This window comes from Macrobrachium rosenbergii, chromosome 55, assembly GCF_040412425.1.
Source record: "Macrobrachium rosenbergii isolate ZJJX-2024 chromosome 55, ASM4041242v1, whole genome shotgun sequence".
Taxonomy (NCBI): domain Eukaryota; kingdom Metazoa; phylum Arthropoda; class Malacostraca; order Decapoda; family Palaemonidae; genus Macrobrachium; species Macrobrachium rosenbergii.
In genome coordinates, this window is record NC_089795.1 from 61151393 (window position 1) to 61173092 (window position 21700).

The 21700-nt window shown below is 36.1% G+C and overlaps 1 protein-coding gene across 8 annotated transcripts in view; it reads left to right on the forward strand.

Moving 5' to 3' along the window:
- The window catches only part of LOC136835323 (alpha-N-acetylglucosaminidase-like), a 280695-nt gene that overhangs the window by 47811 nt on the left and 211184 nt on the right, over positions 1-21700 (forward strand). For all 8 annotated transcript variants that reach the window (XM_067098664.1, XM_067098663.1, XM_067098665.1 and 5 more), the window contains exons 5-8: positions 4900-5118; positions 11105-11266; positions 11932-11997; positions 12639-12702. In XM_067098664.1, the coding sequence (XP_066954765.1) occupies positions 4900-5118; positions 11105-11266; positions 11932-11997; positions 12639-12702 (511 nt within the window). The remainder of the gene's footprint in view (positions 1-4899; positions 5119-11104; positions 11267-11931; positions 11998-12638; positions 12703-21700) is intronic.

Below are 21700 nucleotides of genomic sequence, written 5' to 3' on the forward strand. Positions count from 1 at the left end.
AGATAGGTTAGAATACAAAATTCTTTACTTCAACTACAATAGACCTCTGAACAATAATATTTCTTAATATAGCGTACAGTAATGATTAGTCTACCTGTAATAAAATAACACATACTTATGATAATTAAACGAGAGAGAGAGAGAGGAAAAAAACAATGTGCTGCTTCAGTGTTTCGTTACTGCAGTTTTAGTGATATGTGCTTAACTGGGTCAGAGCAAGGCCACCGAGAGACAAGACCTGTTGGATATGACGTCATGATGTGATGAATCGGCCCTGGTAGTCCGAAGTTAGCGACTCTTTCTCCAGCTTCCATCCCGTACATCATTTGAGTACAGGTTTTCTCGTGGTTCCATTGTTATATTTTTTAATTGGACCGTAAAACTTACATGGCATAATGAAGTAGCGTGCCACGGATATATCTTGTGTGTTTTATTTGACGAACTTCTATGGTAAGTAGGTAAACTCAACACTAAGTTCACTGCAACAAGTGTTTGACTTTTGCCTCTGGAAAACATTATGATAACTAACGCCAAATAATCCCTCAGATTCCAATGCTTGGCTTCAAGCCACAATTTCATGTTCCATTCCATTCCACATTAGGGTAACTTTTGACTGCAATATAAAGTCTGTATTCATCACACTGAAACCAGGCTACGCCATGTCAGGAGGGCAAACAAACATACAGTTAGGTTTGTCCGATAAGGTAACATAAGTTAGGCCTGTGCAAGTTTAGCCTAGTATAGCCTACTACCAGGCATAGCCTAAGAATTCTGTAGCCAGAAAAAGAGATTTAGGTAGGTGCTGTGAGCAGCAAGGTAAAATGTAATATAAACAAAGACTTGATTAACCTAGATTGAATTTTAGTAGGAATTGATACAAACTAGACTTAACACAGAACTCCCAGAGTAGCCTATGTCACAGAACTCCCAGTGTAGCCTATGTTAAAGGGTAAAAGTTCGTTTCTGGTCCGAACTCTGATTCCACATGACAAACATATTTTTTCGACTGTATTCTTGCTGTTTTAAATCGTCCCATTCAAGATTTCAACCGGAAGTCATTCGTTGTCAAGTTGTCAAGCCTCTCGCATCTCAAGTACAGAATACTTGACGGTGCAAGAAAAGTACAGAAAACGAATTTATTCTGGCCGAAAACCAGAATGGAATAATTGAAAATGCCCAGAAAACATTGAAAAAAATGTTTGCCATGCACAGATCAAAGTATGAGCTACCACGTACACGTAACTTACCAGAGCATCCAATAGCTGGTAAGTACACAAGCTGCCAATAAAAATAACACCATGTAACCTAGGGGTGTTGACTGGTTACAATTTTGCCGTGTTAGCTATGGAGGGGTGGGGTATTGTCTTACCTTGTAACTCGTAATTTGATGAGTTCTTTTCAGAACTGTAGGTTACAATTTCATATCGCATACATTACGTTTTTGAGAGCCACTCATATATAAAACTAACTTTTATGGAGGAAAATGAATTATTTCAAGATAAGTTCCCTTAAAGTCACTAACAGTATAGCCACAAACCTTTAATTTTTTTTATTTTGGGAGAGAAACACTACTATTACAGTGCCACAAGTTCTTACCTGATCTTAAAGTACAGGGCTTGGAACACTTCGGGCAAGTGACAGAACTTGGAAGTGCTCCGTGACTTCTTAAAAAGATAAGGCTTCGTCATATTGAAATAAATGACTTTTCATTGGTTCTGAAGCAAAGTCCGAATGAAAACAGGTTTATTATTGGATGATTGCAATCGTATTAAAAAAGAGGCCTAGTTACAAGGAATAAAAGTTTCAACTTGGTTCATCTGATGAACCGTGCCAATAATTTCAAATTCCGAGTCGACAGAACGGCCACGCAAATGATGTTCGCCAATCACATATGACATAATGATAGATAAGTAGGTGAAATGCACGGGCATGCGTATGGCTGGCAGCTGATAAGTAGGTGAAATGCACGGGCATGCGTATGGCTGGCAGCTGCCTATGTACAAACGCACTCACGGGAGCTGTTGAAGTCATGGGTAAGATGAAATTGAAGCATCGAAAAAATCCTAAAAAATCAGTTATTTGCATAAATTTTTTTTTGTGATAAATATCATTTTGCGAATTTTTCCATAATTTTTTATGAAGATTCGAAAGAAATAATAAAAAATCGAGTAGGGATGTTCGGACAGGAAACGAACATTAACCTGTTAAAGAACTCCCAGTGTACCCCATGTCAAACAACTCCCAATGTAGCCTATGTCACAGAACTCCCAGTTTAGCCTATGTTAAAGAACTCCCAGTGTAGCCTATGTCAAACAACTCCCAATGTAGCCTATGTCAAACAAGTCCTATTGCAGGACTTAGCAAGAGCTTTGGAAATGGCAAAGACATAGAAGTTAAAGGTTCATCAGAAGTGGATGTACAGTATAGTGATCAGGGAATAGGCAAGTTACCATTGGTAAGGTGAATAAAATTAGACTGGCCTAGTATTCTAGGGTTACAGGTACTGTTTCCTTTTTTATTCAGAAGTTGCAGATTATGTAATTTTTTTATTACATTTTGATGGACAATAATGAATATAAAATCCCTATATAAAGATTCCAAGGTTAAATAATAGATATGCTGCTCAATAAGTAATGAAGATCATTGTACAGAAAAAATGCTTAAAATTAATAGTATTGATTTTAACATTTTATTGAATTATTGTTTCCCAAGAAAATAACTATATTGCCAGCTAACAAAAAGTTGAATAAAAGAGAAAGTTAAAAACTTCAACTACCAAATAATAGCTGTATGTAAAAATAATAGAATAAAAAAAGAAAGCTAGAAACTTCAACTACCTGTACCAAATAATAGCTTTATGTAAAGACAATATTTAAGGTATTTCATTCACATATAGTAGAGTAAACCAATGCACGGCCGTCTTGTAATTAAACATTTTTTAATACAATGATAAACATGTTTGTACTTCGGTTAAGTTTAGTATACCTAGTTTTACCAGACCACTGAGCTGATTAACAGCTCTCGTAGGGCTGGCGAAGAGATTAGACTTATTTTTACGTGGCTAGAACCAATTGGTTGCCCAGCAGCAGGACCTACAACTTATTGTGGATCCGAACCACATTATAGTGAGAAATTAATTTCTATCGCCAGAAATAAATTCCTCTAACTCTTCATCAGCCGGCTGGGGAATTGAACTCCGGCCCATCGAGTGACAGTTCGCAGCTCTACCGACTCACCCGACAAAGAGCTTTTGTTCTAAGGTATATACTATATTGTAACTGTAAATAAATTCTTTTGGTTCAGTATTTTATATTAATCTCTTAACCAGTGTTTCGAGTTAATATTATTTGGTGTACACAAATTAGTGTAGACAAAAAAAAAAAAGAGTAAATTAACTGATTATCATAACTGGCAAGCAACAAATTTTGTATTTTGGTGATGTTTTGTTTACATTTCTTTCATCTGGGAACGTAGTCAGTGCTAGCGACTCGGATTACCATTGCTTACGTCACAATACATCGAACAGGCCTTGTCTCTCGGTGGTCTTGGTCATAGTGGGTTACACGCTCTGCCCGGCTCCGTAGGGGGATAGTGTAGTAAGTGCACCTCATGCAGTGCATTGTAGGTATTACTTAAGGTTTTTTGCAACGTTCTTTCGGCCCCTACTGCAACCCCTTTTGTTCCTTTTACTGTACCTCCGTTCATTTCACTTTCTTCCATCTTCCTTTCCACCCTCTCCTTACAATTGATTCATAGTGCAACTGCGAGGTTTTCCTCCTGTTACACCTTTCAAACCTCTATACTGTCAACTTCCATTTCAGTGCTGAATAACCTCATAGGTCCCAGCGCTTGGCCTAAATCCTATATTTTATCTTTATGTACTCGGCCCGGAGATCACCACTCCTTGTTATTGACTCTCCAAGGGTGTAACTTTACACATCATTCTCTTCTTCATTTCCTTTAACTAGCGTATTTTCGAACATTTCTCTCCTCCTCTGTGTCTAACCTTCAATTGCCAAAGTTTGGAATTCTTCTCTCTTTCAGTTTTCCATATTTCATTAGTCTTAATATGTATGGCTTCTCTAGAGGTTAAGCTGAAATTGTCCCCCCCCCCTCCTCTCTCTCTCTCTCTCTCTCTCTCTCTCTCTGTGTGTGTGTGTGTGTGTGTGTGTGTTGTCAAAAGGACTAGGTTAAATCAAGAACTTCGTTTCAAGAAAAGTTCATATTTATGGATATGGTTTGCAAGTTTATAGACCCATTTTCAAACAGTTCCTTCATCGGAACTTGACCAGCCCTTTCGGAGTTTGAGAGCATCATAAGGTACTATTGTTAGTTGTTTTGAACACAAAAGAAGGCAACAGAGGAAGACAGCATTGAACGACGTATTTCCGCGTAGGTCTTGCATTGAAATTTTAACGTGAAATACACTACACCGTCCTTACAACTGAGCTATACGTTCAGTCGGCGTTTGCAAAAAGAAATGTATGTCATCATGCAATATTGAGTATCTCATGTATTTATAAAAAACATCCATGTTTTATCAGTTTTCTTGTACTAAATTGTAAATATATTCGGCGTTTATTTAAACGTTCACTGTAAAAGCAACGATGAGTAATGTTAACTTTGAATAACATTCTGGTCGTAAGACAAAATTGTATACGATTTGTATTTCTGGTATTCCTTTTGATTTTAATACTGTCAGTACTTTTGTTCACCTTTCTAAGTCTTCGAAGGTTTATGATCCATTTATATATATAAATATATGCACACACACACGTCTTTACTTCGCGCTACGGTTGCTTCTAAATAATTCCAAATATCTTCTCTTCGGCGTTACACTGGGACTTTTTTTGTAATACCTTGATGCAGAGTAACATTATGACGCACATTTTTTTTCAGATTTCGTTACTACCAGAACGTTTGCACTGTGTCATACTCCATGGCCTGGTGGAAATGGAGCAGATGGGAACGTGAGATTGACTGGATGGCGCTCAACGGGATCAACATGCCTTTGGCATTTACTGGCCAGGAAGCCATCTGGCAACGAGTATATTCCAAACTAGGCGTAACACAAGAGGAACTCGACAACCACTTTGCAGGGCCCGCCTTCTTAGCATGGTAGGTCTAATCCTCCTATACCTTTGTGCTGTATCCATTCTGGTCTGTGGAGCACTGCTAGGCAATTTTATAATCCCCTGACATGTCCATCCAGCGAGAATACATATCAGTCGATGTTACTGGTAATGGGAACATAATTAAGACACTATTAGGTGGGTTCTGTTAGACTTAACGAGGTTTGCGCCGTTCAGTGGTTCGTGTAAATCTAAACGGATTTTTTTTTACATCACAGTATCTTGCTTTTACGTTCAGTCATGGTGATCCACAGCAGCTTTGAAGTTAACTATTTCAATGGACCAGTGTATCATGTACCATCATTATTTCTTGGTGTATTTAAACAAAGGGGACCTTACGATCATGAAAGTTATTCCAAGTCGCTTGTTGTCAATCACTACTGTACGTGGTTCCAATTCAAATCTATGAACATCGGTGAAGGCTGACTACTACTGTATCCTTGATGAGTCAGTCGTCGTGCATGGCGACAGGAAGGGAGAACAGTCATGAGACTTGTAACTTCATCCTTTTAGGCGAATACATATAAAGGAAAGGTTTTCATTTCATGGAACACCTTCCTTAAAGTACGAGGGTAAAAAACCCTGCGTAACTATTTAAGCACACGAAAGTTTAGGGCCATGATAGACCTCATCTGTCCAAAGCTGACTCCATTGCCAGAGTTTCTTGCGTATATATTGAAAAAATTGCATACTCTATATATCTTAACCACAGATTTATGAGTCCCTCATAAATCTGTAAGTAGATGAAATAAGTGCTCGGGAAAAATTCTGCACATGAAGTGACCGTATGAGTAGGTTTTGTACGTTCTTCTAGGTTTTGTTTGTGTACAACGTTAACATTCCTTTAGTGTTTCATATACTAAACACAATTTTCCTTCATAGAACAAAGGTCCCAGTCTTATGAGATTCTTGGACTGATACTTTCCGTGGGTTCTTTAATTATTCGCTGATCCTGATTAACCTTAAGAAATTAATGGGGAGGATTACCATAGATCTGATCAAATGCGAGTTGAATTAGGATTGATTAATAGATATTAAGGTGACTTCTATCTTAATCTACAAAGACGATTAGTGATATTTTAGATCCTTCAAAAGGCATGCCCTGAAAAGAGTCTACATTGTAACTGGATTTCGTTCTTTTTCAATTCGTTTACCATGTCCTTACTTTGTATATATATATATATATATATATATATATATATATATATATATATATATATATATATATATATATATATATATAATATATATATATATATATATATATATATATATATATATATAAACTTCGTTCTTTCTGTATGTACTTCCCCACTATGCAACTGTTAATAGTACTTACATTGTGTGTGTCATATTATACTGGTAAAAAAGGATGCAGACAAAAACGTTTTTCATTACGTTCTTTGATGCAAAAGTCAACAAGAAGCTACAGCTACCGAGTACATTGTCCACTGATTATAACTGTGAATACGCAGAAAAGAAATTTGTTTGCTGTTTTTCTGTACGTCCAGATCTATGCATTGCCATTATCAAATACAATGGAATTTTTTCTGTGTTTTAACGAGATACGGCAGTGTTTATAGCGTGGAATTACCGATGTGAATTTGTTCAGACAGACAAAAGAACCCAAAATGGGCAACCTCGCTACTAATGAAAAGTTGGCACAAGTGCTAAAATCACTGGTTTTCAAGATGCGAAGTATAAAGTATTTGATGTATTCGTTGCTTGGAGGGTATATACATCTGTAAGTTTCGAAGATCGATGTGGCCAGCAACAAAGTGCATTACACTTTTGACATCTTCCAGTTTACTTATAAAAAGGAAGATAAAGATTTTTAGTTGTTCTGGAAAGAGATTGGAGACTTCATTAATCTCTGTGGCGATAAAGTTCGACTCTCATTTGTGTGGGCATGAGGAAATCATTTCATTATATTATCGTGAAGTGTCAAGGTTATAATGGTTTAGTTTGTACTTAGTTAACTTACAACTGAAATATCTTCCTTCTTCTGACTTAATATTAAATAAAGAGATGCTGGATCTATGTGGAATGAAGTTTGATAAAAAAGTGATATTTTGATTATGAAATATTTAAATGTTTTTTGTCTGATGAAGAGAACTCTCCACTTTTCATAAAGCATCGCGAAGGAATATCTTTTAAGAGGAATATCGATATTCTATATTTACTATTGTACCTATTAGGCATTTATAAAAGTATATAAGTTACTGAAAGATTTTTAAAGCGGCAGGAATAGTAGGGCTAAGAAACAAAGGAGATTAAAAGGAAATGTTTGAATTTTTGTTCTCTTCCATAAGAGCAAGCATGAAAGACTGGTTTAATTTAACCTGGCGTGGCCTTAGAACAGTGTGTAATAGCTGGAACACAACAGTTTAGCACACACGACGAAAAGAATGCCTCGAGATATGTCGACATATCGGAAAGAATAAAAGGTCGGTTTTGTACCACCCCTACGCTGTCAGTCACCATTAGGATTTCCCTCTCGAATGAAAAGGGGAAAACGTCTCCTCGCAGGTGACTTATTCAGCATTCCTTTCCGTGTAAATCCTCTGGTAAAGTTTTAAACTTTCCTCGAAAATGAGCAAACAAAGTTGTGAATTTAATCAAAAGTTGTGGACTACATCACTAAGTTTAATTCGAAAAAGAAAACTGTGGTCGAGACAGAGCGAGGGAAGAAAAACTAGAATTTGAAAATGAAAGATATTTGTTAACATTTCATTCTTCTTCAACCTTTCTGTTCTGAAAGAAGAACATTCCAAACGAAGAGAGAAGTTATGCAATTCTATAGAGGTCTAAATAAGATGCTAAACATTTCTGATTGCTTACGGATCAATTATTCTACCAACTAATGCTTGTGCACTGAAATAGAGTTGAATAACAGTGAATAAAAACATTTCCTGCTAATTTGTCAATCACAGGTTGAAAATCTTTGTCACATACCATTGGCTATCCAAACGTTCTCTTCATGTTTTTCCTAAGTATCATAATTATTTGCCTTTATCCCGTTAGAGGCTCCAGAGTATTAATCTCTCTGTGTACAGCAAACCTTTCGTGAAGAGGTTGCTAGACGACCCACTCCTGTTGACTAACTAGAAGATACATAACAGAAGTTCAATGTTCCGCTGGAGGAGACAACATGCACTGGAACAAAAATAAAGGGTCATTACCTAGCGAGGACTCTTCTGCAGAAAAACTTGCCATTCAGTGAAAACAAGAGAGAACAGCAAACAGGAAACAAGGACTCGGCAAACAAATAAATATTTACACACACATACACACACACACACATACGCACACATGCACACACACACACACACACACAAACGGCAGTGCAAGTTTGAAAGACAACTAAGATGGTGAATGGCACTGTCATCGGCATCGATAAAAAACATTAGGAAAAACCTTCCACTTCTTTACAAATCCTTTCCACGTGACTCCGTGAAAGTTCGACTTTTATTACAGAGACGTAAAGTACAGCACAGACACGGGAGTGATCGGAGTTAGAATCTGAACTACATATAAATCTAGACACGTCGTCTTGTTGTCGAGACTATTTCCCTCAACTTTTAAAAAGTGAAGAGTTTGCTACCTCCAGCGCCTGAGAGGTCTGTTTTTAGGTTTCTTTGTTGTGATTTGAAATTAGAAAGATTTTTCGAATAAATGAAAGGAAGAGCAGAAAAAATTACAAGTGATACTGTCGGTTATTTATTTTGAAATAAGAAGGCGTACATTTGAAGTTTACATGCCCTGAAGGAACTCATACATCAATTTTGCGCGTGCGCACAGATGGAATGGACATCCTGATGCCTTCACTAATCCCCGCCCTTAGGAAAAAAAGGAATAAAAGAAGGGGAAAATGAGCTGTTGAGAGATAGGCGTTATTGAAGGGGCGTTATTGAAGGGGAGCTAAAAGTTTTATGTAGTCATATAGGATAGCATATGGTTTTTTTCTTCTGAAATATTTTATATTTGTATAAGCTTCATACGCCCTCGCATGTAATTCTAACCTAGGTTCGCATATGAATTAATTATCAAACAATTCCCTTTGAATATTGAAGGTTCTTTACTGCTATAATGTCACTACATATTAATTACACCATGTATGAGCTTTCATTAAATGTGTTTAATTACATGAAAGACCTGGAGAGAGAGAGAGAGAGAGAGAGAGAGAGAGAGAGAGCAGGGAAGCATCATAAAACTTAAATTTCATGGGGTGTCTTATGCAAGATCTTAGGCCATTTTCAAGAAATAAAGAACCAATTGATTCACGCTGTCAAAGTGTGACTGAAGAAAAACGAATAAAACATAGACATAGGCCAAGGTTTGTTTGGATATCAGTACAGGAGTGCATTATAAAGTAATGATAACATCAAGATAATTTGCTTTTCGCTAACTGAATGACTTACAGCAAACAACTTTGAACATAATTTGAATGGCACCCTTGTGAGATACAGTATGTTCTTCATATTCTCTCCCTCTCATTGATATGTTTGTTGTTGTCAGCCAATCTCAAGATGATGAGAACGTCCATGCCCTAATTGAGTGAGTAACAGTGGTGATAGACATCTGTCTATCATCTCGTCTTCACAGTGCAATGTGTAGTTTGGCAATCCCCCGCTCGGAAATCACACACCTAAAAAAGAATAAGAATTCGGAATTACGTACAATTTGGCCTAGTTGTCGTTCATATGGTCTTCTTTTAGGTAACTGCTCGTGGTTCCTGCAAAGATTGTACTAATTTCCTCACGAAAGTTTCTCCATCACCATTTAGCCTTATAACACTCGTGAAAATTGTAAATTTGCATAAAGGGAAACATTTTTCTGTCAAGTGGATTTTTATTCTCTTACTATAGAAATAAAAGAGAGCTTTATTAAATAAGACTGAAACCTTGTTATAAACCGTCCTCCTAATTAGCCTTATCAAGTAATCATTATGTACCCATGAAAGAGATCCCAAGTAGAATGCATCAAGAGGGAATCACAGATAGCGATACTGAGATAAGCATCTTTTCATGCATTCAGATGTTTCAGGAATTGTTATACTGAAAAAAGATAAGAATCACTTTTGTTCATCTTTCAGTTGCCTCATTAGCACAGTTGTCTTGACACTTTTAATTTTATGGACGATCTAAATCCCTAAGCAGAGAGGATAGGAAGGTTGTTCAGTTGTCAGTTATTTTAATCTAGAAAGGCTTCAACGACCTCACGATGAAACACTGATCTCACGAGTGCATAGCACCTGCCCGGTTTACAGGGACACATTCAATGATTGTATACCTCTCACGCACGACCGTACCTGTCACAGATAATTAACACTACAACGATCCTTTTTAACACACATTCTTCGGCGTGTTTGTCATTGGAAGGGCTACCTTCTTTTATTGGGTTCCTTCAAATATCATATGCAATTTAGTATTTTGTGTATCTTCATCTTCATGTAAGTTTCTTGAGATAAATAATTTGAAATATGTATTATTTCATGAGAAATTTTTGTGTTTGCAAAGATAATAATTGAGTACGTAAATTCAGTTTTCAAATAATGTTTCTCTAACGCTGTAATCTGTTACTTTGTATGTTTGCAATAGGATATTCATTAACTTCTAATCGGTTAAATATTTAAACGTCACCAAACATCACTGAGATTCCACCATTTTTTAGCCTTTCCTGTCCTTTTGATTCCCCATTACAGGCAGCTTTTGTGTTCAAAAAGATTACAATAAAACCAAATAACAAGTTTGTGTGCGACCTTTAAGCCCACTGCTTCAAAGTTTTCCCATTTCCTGAATACTTAAGACAAGTCAAGAAAAACAAGTTTAATTAGTACTTTGAGACACACTACTGAAAAGCTTTCTCTGTATCAAGAACGTCTACAGAAAATCGAAAGAAACAAGTTCGCCAGTTTAAAAATTCTTTTTGTGTATACTTTCAACAACAAAGAAGTTATGATTTCTTTCCAGGGGTCGTATGGGCAACATTTTTGGATGGGGTGGCCCCCTTCCGCAATCTTGGCACGAACAGACATTATCTCTCCAGCATCAGATCCTACAAAGGATGCGAGAATTTGGGATGTATCCGGTTCTACCAGCGTTCGCAGGCCACGTTCCAGCTGGCCTAACGAGGTACTAGTTGTCTCTCAATTTACGTTCCCCATTCTTACGTTTCTTGATGTCTTATCTCCAAAGCTTCAGATCTTAATTTTAGATTTTTATTTCTGTAGTTCTGAAATATTTCTCATTTGTCACCTGTCGTTTTACCTGTACGTTTTTGGTGCAGAGGATGTTCTGGCAAACGCTCATATAGCACCCAGACACTGATACGCAAATACACGCACTCACACGCACACACGCCCACACATATATATATACATATAAATTTATGTATATATACATATATATACAGTATATATATATATATATATATATATATATATATATATACTGTATATATATATATATATTAATAATAATACCTCTTGTGGAAAAATATTTGTGTAAAAAATGAGGAAAATATTGCCTTACATTATTTTTTATTGTTTAGACATGAAAAAAGGGCTAAAAATATCGCTGTCAGATGTTCAGAACAATCTGTAATGTACATCTAGTTCAAAAAAGTACTAAATTCAATGGTTGAGCTGGTGTTGCAAACCGTCATGGTTAAAATAATTGTATTTATCACTGTATGTAATTTTTACATGTAGATATAGCAGGTTCCTTCGGTAGAGCTGACATGTTTGCATGATACGTTTACTGTATTGGATATTTTGATTCCTCCGTCTTTATTCCAGGGTGTATCCAGATGCAAACATCACAAGACTGGGACCATGGTCACATTTCAACTGCACTTACTCTTGGTAAGCCCTTCGACAAAATCATTTGTGCTTGTGATTCCTAGGTTGTGGTGGTATTAATGGATAAAGGAGCCAGTGAGGTTTCCTATAAGACTTTTCGTTTTCTTTTATTGCGTCTGACGGATAAAGGGTGGGAGAGATGACAATAATTACTAGACAGACAAGGAAAATCATTCTTTTCTTCAAAATTATCGGATACACATAGGAATATCGTTTATACCATCACAGAAAATAACAGTAGTATATAAGATAACTCTCTGATTATTATTATCTTTTTGACTCATATAAAGTTAGTTGAAACTTTGAATGCATGCTCTCTTATGAACTCTGCTTTAGGCATGTTTACAAGCATTTAATATTTTTTAATACTGTTGCAGACTTACTAAACAATCGAATACACATCGGTAACACGTCAGAGATTAGAGGCTCCTTATTTAGTTATATGGCTTATATTACGTACAGTACAGTCAGAAATCACACTATTACCTCTCCATGGGACCGAACGTAAGCATTCATTACATACCAGTGATGCAATATTGAAAGAGGACTTTAGTTTAATACTTTTATTTCTCTGTTTATGTGTCGTGAATGTTTTGATACTAGTTGATTTTCGGTAACCTAATTTTGCCTCTTTTTCATTTCAGCACTTACTTGTTGGATCCTAACGACCCATTGTTCCAGGAGATTGGCAGTAAATTCATACAAGAGGTAAGTGACATATTTTCTATGGTTTCGATCCCAAAGCCTGTTCGAGTTGTTAGGAGTTACACTACTGTCAAAAGAAAGCAATATCTCACCATCTGCATAACTACTGTAAGAGAGTTACTAGCCTTTTTATTCGAATAAATGTAACAGTTCTACCACTGTTTCTTTGAGAGTCGTACAAAATTACAAATAAGCGAGCTCAATTTACATTCTAATTACCATTTCTACAAAAGAAATGTGGTAGGGAGCATAGGTGGCAACGTTGTATTTCTGAAGCACAGCAAAAATACCCAATAAAAAAATCTTTGTGCCGCAAATTGGTTTAATTTATCAGGAGAAGCTACTCGGCTCAAAACTTATTTACTAACTTATGTAAGAAATTATTCAAACATTCACATGAAATAATCTAAGAAACTTCTTTATTAGACAAGGACAAGTCTATAAGAGTTTCGTGATAAATCTAGTACGAATTTAAAAAAAAAATTGCGCAAGGTCATGATTTGTTTAAAGCATTCTTTAGAATATTTTTGTTTAACGTCAGTCATGTGCTCGACACCATTCATTAGATTCAGACAAGAATTTCTTGCGCATTATCTCAATGCGGTTGATATCAATCAATAAATATTTTTAATGGTAATCAAAATACGAATTTTATCTGTGTTATTCTGGATGGTCTGGAAAAGTTAAAAATATTTTCATATATTCTCGTAATGATTGAAGCAAAAATTTTCATAAGTTTCATATTACATCTGGGATAGTTCATTAATTTATACCTCTGAATTACGCGTGATTCCATATGAACGAATCTGAACAATTCTGACACTGGGAAGAGTTTTTAAGATTTTTTAATACGTACGTATGAGCCTCGGAGTAATTTTTTAGATTTGGGTAAAAATTCAGGTTCAAGTTTTCATGGAAATTCTGGAGAACGTGGCAGTTTGATGGAAATCTGTAAATAGTGCAGCCTCAGGGTAAGGACAGTGTCACTAGAATATAATACAAAATTTTATGCAAAAATTACAGTTTGGTTATCGCAAAAGAAAATGTCAATTTGATTTTGGTGGCGGTTTGAACACTATTTTCTATCATGAGTAAAGAATCTGGCAATATAAGCATGGCTAAAAAGCAGTCTTTTACTTTGGCGAGAAATCAAGCGCAATTCTTTAAGAAAGGCTTTAGAAAGTTTGTCAGTGATGTAAAGGCTACGTTATTAGATTTTGGTAAGTGATTTTGGCACTTTAGATACTGTTAAGGGCCAGAGACTAATTTCCTTAAGAATATCAAAATAAATTGTTGGGGGGGGAGGGTAAAGTACATTCATTATGCTGTGGTAATGATTCTAGAACGATTCTCTTAAAAGCCATAAATCAATAAAAGAAAAACATGCACACTAACACAAAATCAATCGGATAGGTTTTCTGTATCAACGTACTACGGTATCATTTTGGGAAATTAAATTTAGGCATAGAAAATATCCGCAAGGTTCAGGATCAAAAGTGTGATCGCTGACCATACTGGTCTGTATAACTTTTTTCAGTTTAAGTCGAATCTTAATCTCCTTAAAGATCCTCTCACCCTTTGCAAAAATCAGGAAAAGCAAGTTGCTTATAATTAAATATGTTTTTTAAATGTAATTTTGAAGTCTGAATATAAATTGTCATCTTACCACATTTTCTTTTTCAACGGAATTAATTGAGAAATACCAGCGAAATTAATTAAGAGCCGGCATATGAATTCTCACTCTACAATATTTTTCTTTTTAAATCAAATTTTTAATCTTAGAAAAAGTCTGCTGTGTTCGTGCATTTGTCTTGAAATCAAATTTACTTTTAAAATATTCCCAAGCATGACAGGCAAAATTAGAACTCAGGATATGGCTTCATTTTCCATATTTTTTCATTAAAAGGTGTTGCCCTTTCAAAGCGAAAATAACATTTGCAAAGGAATGTTGTTTATACACGGCGCTCGTTTAATCTCATATTTTGTTCCGTCTCTCTCAAAGGACTGGCTCCTTTTTGCCTCTCCAAGCAATAACGTCCACATGCTTCATGCATTTCAGCCGCATGTTAAGTTGATTTTACGTTTTACCTGCTTTTGTTTATGGAAAAGACTGGATTTTGACATACTTTTATTTAACTTGACTTCAGCGTCTGTCTGTCTGTCTATCTGTCTGTCTGTCCTCAAATCCTGTAACTCAATTGTCAGCCTGTTCCCTTCGTCCGATGAACTTGAAATTTTGCATGGTTACTCAATCCCGGTGACAGTGCAACCTTACATGATCAGTAGGTCAGCAGTGACCTCTAGTGACCCTACAGTGACCTCTCCCAGTATCAGTATTTGTATGAATATGAAACCTCGGATTTTTCACTTCTCTGACTTGGTAGAATCTATCTTCTATATAACCCCTCCCCCTCCCTCTTCCAGAGCACACGATCAAGTGTTAGTATAGCTGTGTCCTCCCTCTTCCCTCCCTCCCCCTTCCCCTTCCCTTCTGAGCATACGATCAAGTGTTAATTTAGCTGTGTCCTCCCCTCCCTCTCCTCTTCAGTCCCCTCCTCTATCCCCTCCTCCCTCCTTCCCCTCCCCTCCCCTTCTGGAGCATACGATCAGCATCAATTTAGGTGTGTCTCCCCTCCACTTCCTCTTCCATTCCGTCCCCCTTCCCTCTTCCATCCCCTTCCCCCTCCCTCCCCTCCCCCTTCCAAAGCACATGAGTCAAGTATTAATTTATCTGTCCTCCTTCCTTTTCCTCCTCTCCCCTTCCCTCTTCCATCCCCTTCTGAGACATACAATCTGGTGTTATTTAGCTGTGCCCTCCCCCTTCCCTCCTCCCTCCCCTCCCCTTCCCTCTTCCATCCCCTCCTCCCATCCCACATTTAACTGTGCCCTCCCTTTCCCTTCCCTCTACCCTTCCCCTTCCCCTTCCCCTTCCCCTTCCCCTTCCCGTCCCCTTTAGGAACATGCGATCAAATGTTAATTTCGTTGTGTCCTCGTCCTTTTCCCTCTTCGGACGTGTAGGATTTTCTGTTTAAAACACTGTATTCCTCTCCTTGCGATTTCCAGATACTTACTTTGTGTTGTCCATCTAAGCCCTACAGCACCTAATCAATCTTCATACATTGGTCATTTGATTGTAGAGGCAACTAAGCAAGAAATGTTAATTTCGCTCATTTGAGAACTACGCTTTCTTGATAATTCAACTGTTTAATTTTAATGTATGGTGCTTAGCCATTTTTCTGTTTTACCAACTTTTTAGTTGCTTTTAGACAAGTAATGTTCAACATTACTGAACCTGTTTGTAACTAGCATGAATTTGATTCACGCTTTTGGGTTAAGACATAATACTGTATTAGCATCCTCTTGGTATAATATGCTATGAGTGGGAAATTGACACTTCACAACCAGAAACATTTCTAGACATACTGTATGTAAGTAGACATGGAAATAAATTCTGCTACAAAACCAGAGAATTATATGGATTCCATATACACATATTTGGCATCGTTGTGAGATGTCTGACTGTCATGCCTCGCGTATTCCGGCCTCCTTGGTTGACTACTGCAAATTGAGTCTGTAATGAATCCCCATAATATCTTAATAACTAGAAATACTGTTTCATACAAAACAGTTTGAAAGCACTCTAAAAAAACAAAATCTAGTGGGGTTATGTCTGGTGATTATGAGTGCCACTAGGTTGGCTCCTCCCTATCAGTCGGTCGATGTGGAAATGTGTACAGTGCTATTCTCACGATCAACATGTTCCCAGTGAAAGGGTGTTCCATTCTGTCGACAGCTGGGTGCTTTGTCCTACAACTACACATAGCATGATGTATGAGCACGTTCTGGTGCAAAGTCACAGGTGGACTGTTGTTAGTGAAGAAGACACGAAACTGTATTTCCATGCTTCGTGTCGAAGAATATTTTTATTTATAATTTATTTAACCTCGTATCAGTTGTATTCATTTCATTATTTCTTCTGAACGCTTGATATACCCGGAAGATTATTGTGACTATAAGCCACGGAGCATATTATTTATTTGTATTTGTTTTGTCATTTAAAAATATTAAAGTAGTTTTATCGGAAACCGTAACCGATGAAACTAACTTGTGGAGCTACTAGCTGTGCATAAACAAGAATTTTAAAAATAAATAGACATACGGTTTTCCCCTTCAGAAATGGAACCCACTTTTTCCTATTAATAATTCATAATTATACTGCATGTATTATTTGGACCACATAACCCTAGAAGAGGATTAAAAATCAGTGTTGTCAAGCTGAGTGCTGAAAATGTTTGGTGAAAATAGTAATTTATCAATAACAATCAGAAGCATTGTAAATGAATAAAAAAAGTTTTATTCATGTTAATGCAAGAAAGATAGGTTTTATATAAAAGTGCTCTTGTTTATTATAATTTGGGTCTACTCCTATGTAAAAAGTCGAGATGAGGACACGAAAGGAAAGTGGAATGTTTGAAAATGCGGGTGATGCTTCGGCGTTGATCTAATGGTAAGAGAGCAATTCTGAAAAATTGGTGGAAAAATTTAAATATTTGTAAAAGGGCAAAGTTGGAAGGGAATATTGGCAAATATAAGGGTATAAAAGTATTGGAAGTCATAAAGATAAAATGGCAAATGCTAGTTTAGATGAAGGAATAACTGAAGCGGTTGACAAGCATTTTGAGTGAATCTTAAAGGTGGAAGAAGAGACTGAGAATTTATAGAGTATGACAGACCAACAAGAAAGATAGTGGGAGGCGTGCAGGTGTGGAGCAGATAACTAATTTCTTGAACCAGTTCTTTTTTAAGGAGGTAAAGCTGACTTGCGTAAAGAGCAAGAAAAAACTGGATATTGTTGAAATGAATTGCTCTCTCATTATAAGTGGTGCATGAAGGAATATACAAAGATGGGGGTAAAATGCTTAGCTTAAGTAATAAGGAATGTAATGTTTAGGTGCTCTGTGGATAAAAAGACAATGGGTATGGTAGGTAGGTAAAAATTCTGTATAATCCGGAAGTCTTGAAAGAAAAACTTTACTTATGGAAGGGATGCAGCCTTTATTCAGTAGTTAGAGGATGAATGTGGCAGTGAATGGCTGTGTTGTTCTCTGAAACTACAGTACATCCTTTTAGCGGATGTACTGTGAGAAATTACGAAATTGAAAGTATCAGCTTCTGTACAGTTGTGCTGCTCTTCTTTTTTCATATATTTCACCGGTAACGATTGATCCTTCTATATTTCTGACATCATTAATGATATAAAAGAATCGAGACGGCAAATCCCGAACATGGGAACGTTACGAACCGTCCAGAAGCTCGTACCAAGATACCAGTTTTAAACATGGGGTTGAGTACCTGCATATTATCGTTGCTACATGAAAAATTTATGAGGAAACACTTTGTGTTTTATTTTGTACGATTCTTGCTTTTGTTGGACCTCACCGTTGACTGTCTGTTCTCGTAAACCTTTTCAGAGTCAATATTCTCTGTAGCCTCCATTTAGTACACTGTAGGACTGCAGAGTAAATGTTAAATTTAGACAAGAGAGAATATGTAGTATCCGCAGATGAGAGGGATGGCGAACGGGCCAGCAATACATTAAAGTAGCTTCCTTGCTTCCAGCTTTATTCCAGAAATTATTATAAACGTTAAATGTTAAAAAAAAGGACGAAAAGATTAGGAAAAACTGGGACTCGACCAATTTTAGATTGTTCTTCCGTATTGTCTGATCCTGTGATGTAATACTGGGAAAATAGTGATGTTGCCAACCCAGCAAAGAATCGTAGTTAACATATTCTTCTCGTAAAGGATAAAGCCTGAGTTAAACAGGCTGTCCATTTGTGTTTGGTTTGTGAAACCGAAAGCGTGTGATGAAAATATAGAACTATATTTACCTAGAGCCCCGGTAGGTACTTATTATGGAAAATATTGATACCTTCTTTTCAGTAACAAAGAATAATTTGGCCATATCGCAGCCTATAATGTGGGACCTATTTGTACGGAAACGTCACGGCTGACATAATTTACTGCTTTATTTTGACAGTGAACAGATAAGGAGAAATAAATGTCACTAGTTCCCATAAATCACTGCCGTAATCGTGGCATATTGTTATGTGAAAGTGTTACATAAGCTTCTCCTGGGTCATCAAACGTAAATAAAGGGCAAATATGCCAACGATTGGTGTGTATTGGCCATGATACTATAAAAAAAATTTAATTTTGTATAATAACATTTCTTACCTATAGCATGATTCAGTTTAGGAGCTGACCGAATGCGCAAATCAACATCACGTTCTCCATTAGTTACCCATTGATTGTTTGCACTGATGAACTTTTCATTGCGGCCATTATTTGCCCATCAGTCAGTCTTATTTGTTGGATACCTTTTTGTAAAGTTCATTCTTATTTATTTACTACTAATTTTTTTTTATTTTCTCTCGTAATCTTTACCATGTTCAGGTACCTCTTGATAACATTGATTTAATGCAGCTTGTACAATTTGTGCATAATAACGCAGAGCACCATTCCGGAACAGTCTTGGACTGTTGACAACTACACTGCCGTTTTTTCATTATTTATGCAGGCTTCAGTAGTGAGGCATGTCCCTTCCTTGTGCTGATACCGCAATAATAATTGAATTAATAAAACCTGAAATAGAAGTTAGGCTATCAGTCGTGAGAACGACGTTACTAAGATGGTCAGTAATAGTTAATACATCCCAGCTCTGTGTGTGTACTGTATTTTAAGTGCAGTCATGATCTCATTCTGCCAGTAGGTTAAACCCCACGTCCATCTTCATTAGAACTAGTTGTCGTAGAGTCATTTGTCGATACAGTTGCCACGCGAAACGATGAAGGGAATAAAATTAGAAAAGACGTAGACTTTGGAAAAAATTATGGAGGAATAAAATGGGAGTAAGATTCATCTTATCTTTTTTTTTTGAGTGAATACGAGAGACTTTCAGTAACTGAAGTAATAACGGAATTGGAATGGCAAGAACTAATAAACACATATGGATGAGCAGAGAACACTGTAGCCATACCAGTCATGGTGAAAAATTTGCTTGGTAATGGACGCTAGGCATGAGAATTAGTTTGATCTCTCTCTCTCTCTCTCTCTCTCTCTCTCTCTCTCTCTCTCTCTCTCTCTCTCTCTCTCTCAGGTCAGTTTTCTCGCCGTATATAATGACCCTAATTACTTTGTCCGTTTCATCCATAGCCTTTGTTTTACCACTCGTGGTTTCGTCTTTGTTTACGAAATTATATCTCCAGCAGTGATATCCATAATCTTTTATAATTTATTATTATTATTATTATTATTATTATTATTATTATTATTATTATTATTATTATTAATGACAAATTATAAAAAATCATATATGAGAAGTGTTGCCTACATTTTGAAAAATAATTAGTAAAACTATGCACTTTCACTGAAAAAAAGTGTTTTGTCGAATACGTTAGAAGCAGCAGAAAAATTCCCAATAGGTACCAATGCATCATAACAGACACATATAATATAATATATATATATAATATATATATATATATATATATATGTATATATATATATATATATATATATATATATATATAATCATATATCTATATATATACATATATATGTTATTTATGTATATACATATATATATTCATATATATATATATATATATATATATATATATATATATATATATATATACCTAACTTATATATAACAATAAATGAAAAGATGTGGAAATGAAATAAAACTGGCCATAATAACATGAACATATTTTTGCAAAAGAGTGAAATATCAGGTTACGGATTCAAGGATGCATTAAAAAAAAAGGATTCTTTTAAATGAAAATCTTCACCTAATATCTCATCTACCGGTTATATGAAGGATAATATTAACTTGATACGAGGCCCTGGAGGTTACGTATTTTGTTGAAAAACGTCGGCAAGACGAAGCAAGAAGGCTAATCTTAAAATGTTACATAACATTTTGCTCGGGAAGGAATACACATTTACTCATCGGTTTGAGCGTATATATTAATGTGCAAGGATAAATATGGATGATAAAAGTGAAATGGCAATCGTAATTTTGACAAGACTTTTCGGTTGTTGATGATAATTTTATCAGTTTTCCTCCAGAAATGTGCACAGTTTATTTGTCACCCTTGTAGGGGTTACTGCTGTTAGTGCACCTCACGCGGTACGCGTTACCTAAGGTTCTTTGCAGCGTCCTTTCGGCCCCTAGCTGCAACCCTGTTCATTCCTTTAACTATACATCCGTTCTTATTCTCTTTCTTCCATCTTACATTCCACCCTCTCCTAACAAGTGTTACAACATTATTTTACGCGCTGAATTTTGTGTGGCACTTCCAGTTTACTTGTCAACTGTCAGCTTTACAAACGATCACCAGGTAGAATAATATTTTCCCGTAGTGATTAAATCTTCCTGCAGTTGAGTTCCAGTGCGATTTGTCTGGGTCTCTGAGGTTGTGTATGTTATCATTATTATCATTATGTCAGGTAAACTGTATCTAATTAATTACTCTGTCGTCCGATAACTGTCTTCCCTCTAGCATCAGGCAGTTTCGTTCAGCGTGAATAACTCCGTAACATTACTGCCACAAACAGTTACTTCTTGTTCTGAGGAAGCGTTAAGTGATTGCTTATCACTTACGATATTTTCTGTGGTATTTTTACCTTTATGGTATTGCTTGCCATTGCAAGAAAGTATGTTTGTGCGTTTAATTGAATAATGTGTCGGAAAGCGGAAGTCATGAAAGTATTATTAAAATAACCGCTTGTGAATGGACAATATAGAATTATATACAAATTTCTATTAATTGATAAGTGGAAAATATTCTTTCTCTTTCTTTTGACATGTCTTATCATAGTGTTTTCTAATACCGAGCCTTGATGCATTGTAAAATCGTCAGTTCAGAAAACATGTATTTCGATATATAATAATAATTGTCATTATTTGTTAACAGTGCAAGATAATAATTTCGCT